Raw genomic sequence first — 11,585 nt, forward strand, 5'->3', positions numbered from 1 at the left:
AGACGGAGCGCGCACTCACGGGGAGATGGTGATCTTGGTCCCCGTGTCCTGCTCCATCTTCTTCAGGTTCCTGCCTTCCTTGCCTATCAACCTGCCTACCAAGCTGTTATGGGCCAAGATCTTCAGAGGGACTTCATCAGCACTACAGCATCGAGAGAGAAAGAAAGATACACAGAGAGAGAGAGAGAGAGAGAGAGTGAGAGAGAGAGAGAGAGAGAGTGAGAGAAAGATACAGAAAGAGAGAGTGAGAGTGAGAGAGGGAGAGAAAGATACAGAAAGAGAGTGAGTGAGAGAGAGAGGTACATATTTAGAATGACAGACTTCTTTAGCAGTAGAGCAAGTGTTAATGGCTGTCAGATCCAATGCAGGGCTGTACAATATATTGTTTGTTAATCATAATCATGATATTCCAATGCTGATATCACAGAAAGCTCCGATATGTACACGAGTCCACTAACAAATCACGTTATTTTTAACGTGCACAGTGTTTGTCTTGATCAGTCTCTGACATTCCAGCTCAGGCGCTAGGCATATTGATCCATGGCATTTCCATGATCCAATAAAAATGTAACTACATTTGGTCAGCACAGTGCAGGCCAACGTTTAACCATGTCAAATAAAGGACTCACAGGTGTGTTTGAACAATATACAATTACAATATTATCACATCACACAATACAAAAACATAACCCTACTCTAAACACACCGTTGTACTGCTTGAGTGGGAATGTTCAGCGTTTGAGAATAGTTTATCTGCAAATCTGATTTGTCAAAATATGCCCCCCCCCCGTATCACTCAGCCCTGTCTGAGGGTGAGACTGACGTCTTGGTATCAGCGGCTTCCTTCTCCATGACCTCCAGGATCATCTTGCAGGCGTGCGAGCAGCCGTCGGGAGTCGAGTGGATGGTGATGGCCTTCTCACTTGCCCCCATGTTCTCCTTACGATGGATGTCCACTCTGGGAGACAGCAGAGAGGGAGAGAGGGAGAGAGGGAGAGAGGGAGAGAGGGAGATGGGAAGAATCTTTAGTATGCAAACACAAGCACGTTCGACGAACACCATGCGGAAGAAAAGCGAAAATCTGCCAGCCATCATCGCTGACTCGCTACATTTTGAAGGGAGAGAGCGAGAGAACCAAGACACAAGGTAGAGTGAGGGAGTGGGAAGGACAGAGGAAGAGAGAGAGAGAGAGAGAGAGAGATGTAGAGGAAGAGAGAGAGAGAGAGATGTAGAGGAAGAGAGAGAGAGAGAGAGAGATGTAGAGGAAGAGAGAGAGAGAGACGTAGAGGAAGAGAGTGTGAGGGAGCAGGACAGAGAGAAGCAGAGGGAGGGAGGGAGAGAGAGAGAGAGAGAGAGAGAGGGATTAATAGTTGGTTTAGGCTGCAGTGTTGCAGGTCTCCTCCTCCTCTTTTGATTGGATATGTCAGACAAAGCGTCATCAGTTATGTAGAAGTGAGACAGTGTTACGAGAGAAGATAGTGAACAAGATAAGAGCACAGCAAGAGAATAAAGAGACACACAAATGCCTGCAGTCACAGAAACGTCTCATAACGGGGGCACTTTCCAAAGGCTTGAAATGCAAAATGATGGCAGTTGTTTCTGTTTGAGGGCTGAATGTGAACAGATCAAACTGGCCTGCTCACTTGGATTGAGTCTGCTTGGTGATGTTCTTGATGGTCAGGCCTTCTTTGCCAATGATGGCTCCCACGAACTGCGTGGGCACCAGCAGTCTGAGGGGGAGCTCGTGGGAGCCTTGGCGGCCCCCCATGGCCCCGGGGTGTGTGGAATCTGCCTCCCGAGCTCCCCTGCCCCATCGGGGCGCCCCCCGGGACTGGGCCTCTCCAATGTCGCTCTCCACGTCCAGAATGTAGGAGATGCTGAAGGAGTGGTTCTCTAAGCTGTGGCCCGTCAGCTTCTCAATGGCCCTGAGGGAAGGGACAGAATGGGTGTGTGCGTGTGTGTTCAAGAGAGAATGGGTGTGCGTGGGAGATAGAAATAGAAAGATAGCATGTGTGTGAGGGAGAGAGAGAATGGGTGTGTGTGTGTGTGTGTGTGTAAGAGAGAAAGATATAGTGTTTGTGAGGCAGAGAAAATGGGTGTGTGTGTGTGTGTGTGCGTGCGTGTGAGAGAGAAATAGAAAGATAGTGAGAGTGTGCGTGAGAGAATGGGTGTGTGTGTGTGTGTGTGAGAGAGAGAGAGAGAGAGAGAGAGAGAGAAAGATAGTGTTTGTGAGGCAGAGAGAATGTGTGTGTGTGAGAGAGAGAGTCAGAGAGAGAGAGAGTGAGAGAGTGTGTGTGTGTGTGTTGGTGTGTGAGAGATAGTGTGTGTGTGACAGAGAGAGAGTGTCAGAGAGAGTGAGAGTGTGTGTGAGAGAGAGTGAGTGTGTGTGAAAGAGAGTCAGAGAGAGAGTGTGTGTGTGAGAGTGTGTGTGTGTGAGAGTGTTTGTGTGTGAAAGAGTCAGAGAGAGAGAGAGAGTGTGTGTGAGAGAGTGTGTGTGTGAGAGTGAGTGTGTGTGTGAGAGAGAGTGTGTGTGTGAGAGAGAGTGTGTGTGTGAGAGAGAGAGTGAGAGTGTGTGAGAGAGTGAGTGTGTGTGAGAGAGAGTGAGAGAAAAGGGACAAAAGCTGAGTATTTGGATACTACTGTGGGTGAGCTGCAGGTGTATGACGACTCTTTACACACTCTTCACAGAGAAGTAAAGCTGTGTGAAACACATCACACACTTAACAGACGACGGGGTGCTGTGTGTGTGTGCAGATGCGCTGAGGGTGGAAAGAAAGGGTCTCTTACTCTTTCGCCTCCTCTTTGGAAGCATATGTGACATTCACCACAGCTGAGTCTGAGTCAGCATTAACTACAGGAGAGAGAGGGGGGGGGGGGGAGAGACATGCCTGGGGTCAATCCAAAAATGTGTCCCCGCTTTCATTTTGAACATTTTTGCCTAGTCTGAGTTAATAACATTCCTGTCCCCCCACGACAACACACATATGAATGACCACAGTGGGCAGCTGTGATCACTGCTTTACTACACGCAGACGCTGCACTATTATCAAGCGCCTGCCTGTCGCCCAGAAACAGGGAGATCTAAATAAGAACACTGAACACACACACACACACACACACACACACACGAGAGACCTCCCAGACATCAACGAACCACAGACCACTCGACATGACCCTTCTCCCAGGACTAGAAACCAAGCTCTCTAAACACCATTTCCGATAAACACAAACACACTCACGTGTACACACACGTCTGTGTGTATGAGCAAACACACACACACACACACACACACACACACACACACCTCAGCAAGACTATGAATTGGCTTTGGTTTCATTAAATTTCTGACCTGGGGTTAGCTCACCTCTATTCTAAATGACTAAAGTCATTCAGATATCAAAGACAGACTGATCGTGGATCAGCCCTCACCCTCCAAGCACAACAGGGCAGAGAAATGTAGAGAGTCGCTATAGAGTCCATCAGATGAGCAAGAGGTGGTATATGTGAGAGATAGTGTGTTTGTGACAAGATGTTTCTCTCTCTCTCTCACACACACACACACACACACACACGGGCACAAGTTTTTAATAGCTAAACAAATGCAAATTGCCAGTTCAGGACTCTTAGATGTTACTGATTCATGGTTAATATCGCCAGGTACACGAACTCGGGTTCACCCACTGTGTGTATGTGTGCAAGTCTGAGATGTTTTTTTTTAGTCATAGCGGTTACTGCCTAGTAGTGGTGGGTGAATCTGAACAGAGCTGACTCATCAGTGGGGCTTCATCATTCAACTAAGTAGAGGGAACATTTCCCAGCATCTAAACCTGGGTGCAAAAGATAACCCTGTGTGTTTGTGTGTCTCTGTGTGTGTGTACTTCCATGTGTCTCTTGTGCAACAAGTGATGACAAAGTAATTTAACAGCCTCATTAGACAACTCATCCTACTTGAAAACAATTAGAGACTATATGAGGCACACATCATACTGCCTAGACAAACACACACACACACACACACACACACACACACACACACACACACACACACACACACACACACGCACACACACGAGTCAAAGAGCAGGGTCATGCCTTGTCATGATTTCCGTGCATAAGATACCTCCCAGATCCCCCCCCACATGCACATGAACACAACACAAATACCCAGATACCTAAACACATAATGGCACACACACACACACACACACACACACACACACACACACTCACTCTAAAACACAATACGAGGGTGAATATACCTTGCTCCACATTTTCTACAGACCCGTACTGTGACAACAGACCATCTAGTACCTGTGGAGAAAAGAGAACAAACACACACACACATTATTTATTTCCCCCAAATTCGTCACTGAGCGCTTCTGTTTTGTATTAGTCAGTTCGCAAAGTAAACAGTTCCATATGAGCACAGACGCTGAAAGAGCACATCCGCTCGATGTCATAACACTTAACGAGACGTCTGGGTTTGGGGCAATGTCTTCGGGACGCCACCCAAAACACCTCTCCTACTGCAGGCAGGGAACGGAGAGATGGATAGGTGACGCGAGGGGTATTGAGGAAAAAGGAAAAAAACTAATCTGGAGGTGAGAAGGCCAATGGGAAAGAGAAGAGCCCATTCTGACTGTGGCTGCATTCTTCCAGAACTCATTAGCTCATGCGACTAAATGTGACTAAACTTCCTTCGGGATCAATAAAGTCTCGTCTCGTCTCGTCCCGTCCCGTCCCGTCCCGTCTCATCTCATCTCATCTCATCTCATCTCAGGAAGCCTTCACATGTAGTTCAGTCCACATGCAGGCGACAGCAGAGGTTGACTGTACCCAGTACAGAGAAACAGCTGGCACGCGAGCGCTAAGGAACACGTGTGAGCCACTGCCGCAATCCGCACACGTCGATTTGGAAGTGCCGGCGCGGTGTCAGGAAGTCTCGGAACGCCTGACACGGAGGCAGTGCCCATGAGGTCGAGGGTGTCCCCTACTCACACGCTCACACACTTTAGATGACACGCTCACGAAAGAAAAGCGCTGCTCTGGTTCACTGTGCGGCGCACTCCGGATGTGTGGTGTGTTCAGGGGGGAGACTCGATAATTAACGCAATCCCCTTTGATCGGGGTGTGTCTGCAAATAGGGAGCCATCCTTCAGGTGGTGGTTCTGTTTGTTCTCAAATCAAGCACACATGCTAATTTAGGAGCGGCGGGACTCACCTCCCACTGTAGATGAGGCGGAATGTTCCGGATCTGAATCTTACGACTCCTGTGGGGAAGCACGAGAGACAGGGAGAGAGAGAGGGAGAGAGGGAGGGAGAGAGAGAGAGAGAAAAAGAGAGTATTAGAACTGTATTGCAACAAACCCATTTAACGGCTCATGCCACACCTCCCGTTCATGTGGGTTTATTTTGTTATTAAAAGAGTAAAGTAAGGCCCCTCCTTATTTGTGTAAAAGTCACCATCCAGAGTGCTGAGCAGACATGCACTGGTGTAAGGGAGAGGCAGCTAGTATTAAACATCATGGACCGCTCATCAAAGTCAAAGCACTTCACCTGCCTCTGTTCCAAACGGGTCTCCAGAACACCAGCCTTACCGTACCCTACCTACACAACAGTAACCTCTCTCTCCCGCACCCACCCGCACACACCCCCCCCCTACACACACACACGTGTTAGTAGTGGGCGAGTACTGGAAGGCCGGCATGCTCTCGCCCTGGGTGGCACGACCCGTGCCTGTGCGGTGTATTACATCATCAGCTGTAATGAGATCACGGGGCTACATCACCTTCGATAATGAGATCGGACACGTGCCCGCAACCGTGCAACTGCTTCTGCGTCGCAGAAGAGGCAACGCACAGGGAGAGGGACAGAGAGAGAGAGATGGAGAGAGAGAGAGAGAGAGAGAGAGAGAGAGAGAGAGAGAGAGAGAGAGAGAGGGAGAGAGGGAGGAGCGGAGAGAGAGAGAGAGAGAGAGATGGAGGAGCGGAGAGAGAGAGAGGGAGAGAGAGAGAGAGAGAGAGAGAGGGAGAGAGGGAGGAGCGGAGAGAGAGAGAGAGAGAGAGAGAGAGAGAGAGAGAGAGAGAGAGGGAGGGAGAGAGGGAGAGAGAGAGGGAGAGAGAGGGAGAGGGACAGAGAGAGAGAGATGGAGGAGCGGAGAGAGAGAGAGAGAGAGAGAGAGAGAGAGAGGGAGTGGGGAAAGAGGCCAAAACTGCTTTTCTATTTTCTCATCACGTGAGCGAGAACAGCAGAACGGAGCGGACCACTTTTGAGTGACGCGACATATCTCGTGTAGACAATTACTTGAAACGGCGAACGTCTCAGGTTGCTTGAAATGTCTCAGGTTTCTTGAAGAATCATTTTCTTTTTTCACACACACACACACACACACACTGGGCTGCATTTCTTGTTGAGCTTGTTTGGACAGCCTTGCCTTGACCTTTGTTGTGCTACTGGTCCTGTGCTCAGCGGTGTGCCAGCAGTAAACTGGAGCCTGTAGTGAGTGTTGGAGTGCGCTTGCAAGGCTGCAGCTCTCCTGCATCCCAGAGGATGAACCACCTGGGCTGTCTTATCATTAAAGGTTTTATTGAATTTTATATACACAAACAAAAGCAAACAAACAAACAACAACAGAAAAAAACCCAGTCTGAATGCAAATGTATGGCGAGGCTGTTTTGCCCTCAGGGAGACACAACGTTGGTGATCTGGGTAGATCACATGTTAACCACTCAACCTGTATATTCCAACACATTCTTCCCCAAAAGGAAAACTTTGGCACATCCTCATAATTCCTCAACCACCTGTTTTAACCATGGGGCAAATATGTAAGCAAACATATCTTCTAAAGGTAAAGTGACAATGAAGAGAAAACAAGGCTACTATGCTCTGATATTGAACATAGAGTGTGTGTGTGTGTGTGTGTGTGTGTGTGTGTGTGTGTGTGTGAGAGAGAGAGAACAGGAGCTGAGGTTAACAAGGACTGTTCCAATCCTAATCCAATTGGGGCACCGAGAAGCAAATTTGCTTAGATTTCCAATGACAGCCACCGTGAGGCGGCCCCAGGCAGAGCTAGGTAGTAGATGCGATAGATCACTCAGATTTACTCAAATTACTCCACTGGGCGAATGTGTAACACAACGCCTGTTTTTCCTGTTATGTTGAGCTCAGCTCAAACATCCGAGAAGGCCTTCCTCGGAAGAAGAGATGTGAATTCAGAAACGTGGTCAGCTGGAGGAGGTTTCTCCGGGGTCTCGTCTCTGGTTCCTGAGACTGGGTGCTCAGAGGTGACCATCAGGCCTGGCTCAGCATCTTGTGTGCCATTTTCCATCACCATTTATGACCCCTGATGACCTCACCAGCTGCTTGGGAGCGTGAAGGCCTCCACTCTGGAAGCCTCATGGCTGACTCCTGCCCCCTCCCTCTACGGTCCCAGAGACAGCCCTAAGCTGAATTAACCCCGCTTACCGCTTCTTCCCATAAACCCATAAGCGCATAAGAGACTCAGAAATCTGCAGAGGGGCCAGTCTGGGAGAGAAAGTAGTGACATCCCACTGTGCCACCAGTCTGGGAGCGACAGTAGTGACATCCCACTGTGTCATAAGGGAAACAGGTTTGCCTGGGAAAGCCCCCAGTCACACATCACATACTGCATTCTACTGGTTTATGCAGCAGAGGGACAGAATGTGACTTCTGGGCGGAGTGGTACGTTCCTGTAACAGCGTTAACGCCTTGGATCAGGGGCGCCAACATCGTCAGAGTCCAGCCTCTGCAAAACACACCTACTAAATCTGGTAGTTATGGGTGATGGATTTGAAGTGTGGATTTAATGAACAGACCTCGGGAGAGTTTTGGAGAGTCATTCCCTAATGCAGCACATTCCACACTGCATGCCTGAAGGCTCATAGTGCAGTGCTAGCCCACAAGGCTAAGTCGCATGGCTTCCACGCTGTATAAAGCACTCGCTGACAGTGATGGAAGGATTTCTAAACCACTTGGGTTTTTTTCTTCTTGGTGTGCAAACAGACCGCTTCCAGTGAAACCTTTATTTGGTCTTCCAAGGATCAGTGAAATTACCCTGGGGGAAATCCACAGACCAGTTTTCTTCTTAGTAAACAATGATCCCATAACCTTTTGATTTATTAAAAAATGAAACTTGCCACTCATAACTTTGTAGCAACTTAGCTTTGGTTATCATTATGGCAGTTTTTGCGAGATCATATAGGAAAGCCAGTGAGATGGGAAAATCAGGTGAATTCAAAAAGCACCTGTATTCTTAATTCAGCTCACTGGCTCTAAAAAGCTTTATAAAGACTGCCAGAGACTAGTTAACAGAACCCCTACCAGACTGGGTCCGCCATGTTGAAAAAAAGCCACATGGTAAGGTCACTCGCAACGAGTTAAAGTGTGTGTGGAACCCCTGAAGTAATTCACCACAGCCAATAGCAATTGTGAGCCATCGCCATAGGAAACAAGTGTAGCACAGTGTATTTTTCTACCTGCTGAAGGTACGCTGAAACATCTGAGGATGCTTCCTACATAGAAGAGACTTGCTCGGCTCCTCTGTCCAAAAGACAGGAAGCCCCGTCCTCCACAGGAGGAGTGTTAACTGCACAGCCTCGGTGCTAGCCAAGCTGCACCCAGCGGACGTCCTTGACTAGCACATCGTTGTTGCGGACAAAGATGAACTGAGGCAGAACAAAGGGCAGAACTGATGACTTCCTGTGAAAACTCTGGACCGCAGGACACGGCAGCTCTTGGTGGCAGTCCAGACTGTGCCATCAGACTGGGCCCGATGTTTCCATGCTGCTCAAAGGAGACTCTCGCACGGCTCCAAGACCAACAAAGCTACAACAACTCTACAACCAAAAACTATCACAAAGGTCTTTGTATCCACACGACACCTTCAATTCATCCTTGTTCAGGGAAAGTGCTAGAAACGCTTCACTTGCGTTAAGCTGTGGCAAAAGTGGTCTTTCATACAAAAGATATCCTGCCAACAGCAGTCCTGTGGTCAAGAGATGGATGCTGGCTTGTGTAAACTGTGCACGAAAAACAACAGCCTGAAAGTGCATACATGCAGGCGAGTGATGAATAGGAATGCAACACTCGTCATGCGCCAGCAGATCCAGTATTGAGGCTTTACTGAAAGCAGACGGGCACTCTGGCTCTGCCAGGCCTGCTCGCCATATCTGCTCTGCGCTGTTCGAGGAGAAGTGTGAAGACAGACACAGACACGGGTCTGAATTTTAACGCCACCGCGTCTTTACTTGTAGGGTTGGAATAAGGCAGCAGAAGGAATCTCTAAACCAACAAAGTCTAATCAAAGTCTAAAAATCAAAACACCCTGGGATGTAAACAAACAAACAAACAAAAACTTCCACTCAGCTGCAACTGGCACACGTTTTAGCCAATTACATCTGACTTTGCGCATGTCTGTTGGCCAATTACATCCAAGCGACTCTGTTACTTTCTGTCTTACTCTTATAGACTCCTTGCGAGTCTTTCCGCTCTGCTGCTTCCTCTGCAAGCACAAGCTAACCCATTAGCATTCAACTGCTACCTTGTAGCTCACGGGGCTCTGTCCATCGGAGGCCGGCGTGTCAGCCGGGCCCTGACTCCCTCTCTCAGCCTTAACGTTAGCTTCTTTTGGTGCCATTCTTCCTTTGGCACCAGCTCCATCTGGCCAGTTACAAACAAGCACTTCGACCGGCTTCTTAGGCTACTAGACGCAAAAAGGCAAAGCGCCCCGATTCAGCATTCTGTAAACGAAGAAGCAGCTCCGTGTTGGCCAGGACTGTGAGATCATATACATTAACGAAGCTGACCTATAGCGCTACAGTCCACGGCCTGGGACGGCAGGCTGAAAAAAAAACCCAACAACAACAAAAAAAAACCACACCAAAGACAAAGGAGCCGGTTCATTTATTTCATTGAAGAGCAATATCAGAAGCACTTCAGCAAGAAGGGCGATGCCGCAAACAATGGAAGAAGCTCGACGTCAGAAGCGTGCTAACTAAATTATTCTCTGTGTGGTTCACAACCACACCTAGAAAAACAAATAACCAAACCTGGGAGAAAAAAAAGTACACCTATTAGCGGTGTGAGTGGCACATAGACATACTTGCATACTGACACGATTGCGTCCACTTGCTATGTGTGAGGTTGTGTAGAATGGTATGACTCATCTGTACTGCATAGCTCTCTCATCCATAATACATGTATCTGTTTTGTTGCTGCTGCTGTGTTGCTTGCAGTGCTTAGGGAGGAGCATGTCAAGTCTTGGTATTAGTTGGAAAGCATTTCACGCTGCCTTCCAATACTGAACAGATATCAGTTTCCCGCTGTCCTGAACCTTGATCAAATCCATTAAGAGAAACGTTGCGAATGGTCTGTGATCAGTGCAGAAAGGGCAATAATCTATTAGCTAGCCTTTTGCTACAACCAAAAACATTATATACTCTTTAGACATTAAGACATAATACAACATTTTTAAAAAAAACCTACATTTTCTTTCCTTCTCAAAAGCGTTTTCCTTCTCCTTTTTTTTTTTTTGAAGATGACGGCAAAACAATTTCAGCGCGGCAAGCTGTCATGAATTTTGCTGTGGCATAGAGGACGTCTGATCGGTTACGATTACATAAGCAGGCAAAATGTTTTCTCTCTCCTGCTTTCTCTCAGATTCCGTTTTGCGATGACATCGAACCAGACTGTGACGAGAGCACTTGTGTCAGCAGCGAGTACACCTCTTGATTTATGTGGTTTATTTACACTGTCATTTATTTATGGCGTTAGTTTCCACACGACAAGGCACACGACAAATCCGGCCTTGTGGGCTGTCTAAGCGTGTCCGTCAGCAGTATATAAAGGCGGGGGGGGGAGGCGGTCCTACACACGTCATCGGTGCAACCTATTCAGCTAAGGATGAGTGTGAAAAATGGCCCAGCATTAGTGACACTTATCCAAAAACGGAGTTAAATGGTCGCTCTCACTGTAACTTGTTAAGTTAGCTGTTATTGACAACTGTTCTTTTAAAAAGCTGCTCAACTACCTTAAAGGAACCATTAATTACCAATAACACTGACCTCAAGGTATGCGCACAGGGATCTCTCCCCTCAGAACCACAGCAACATAATTGCAATAACAGAGGTAAGCTAATAAAATAAATAATTATGGTTAAATGATAACCAGTTATTGGTCACCTTATTTAAACTATAACCAGTAACTGACCATCTCATTTGAATTGTAACCAGTAAGTGCATGCGGCTACATTGCTACCAAAACAGCCACACTGTACACTGTAGCCTACAAGGGCTAAATGGAGTGTCCCACTACCGCTGGATCCCATCACTGTGACGGTGAAGCAATCAATAACTGCAAAAACATTTAAAACAAAACACCTGCTCTGCCAGCTAATATGTGGATCAAGATACATGTGAATTATTTAACAGTTCAGCTATTTGTTTGTTTTTATCCTACTTTCTAAAACAAAAATGGCATGAGCTTTGATAATCTTTTATAGTGCACAATCTATATACAATCTATGTACTTCTAAAAATTCAAACACGCCTATATTTTCCCTAAATAT

The 11,585-nt window shown here is 47.4% G+C and overlaps 1 protein-coding gene across 3 annotated transcripts in view; it reads right to left on the reverse strand.

Annotated features, from left to right (window-relative positions):
- igf2bp2b (insulin-like growth factor 2 mRNA binding protein 2b) overlaps positions 1-11,585 on the reverse strand; it is a 32,900-nt gene that overhangs the window by 11,721 nt on the left and 9,594 nt on the right. For all 3 annotated transcript variants that reach the window (XM_081701028.1, XM_035534520.2, XM_035534519.2), the window contains exons 3-8: positions 5,223-5,271; positions 4,261-4,312; positions 2,788-2,851; positions 1,644-1,925; positions 824-958; positions 20-142 (exon numbers count right to left, since the gene is read on the reverse strand). In XM_081701028.1, the coding sequence (XP_081557154.1) occupies positions 20-142; positions 824-958; positions 1,644-1,925; positions 2,788-2,851; positions 4,261-4,312; positions 5,223-5,271 (705 nt within the window). The remainder of the gene's footprint in view (positions 1-19; positions 143-823; positions 959-1,643; positions 1,926-2,787; positions 2,852-4,260; positions 4,313-5,222; positions 5,272-11,585) is intronic.

The sequence above is a fragment of the Electrophorus electricus genome, chromosome 18, assembly GCF_041902795.1.
Source record: "Electrophorus electricus isolate QZ-2024a chromosome 18, ASM4190279v1, whole genome shotgun sequence".
NCBI classification, from domain to species: Eukaryota; Metazoa; Chordata; class Actinopteri; order Gymnotiformes; family Gymnotidae; genus Electrophorus; species Electrophorus electricus.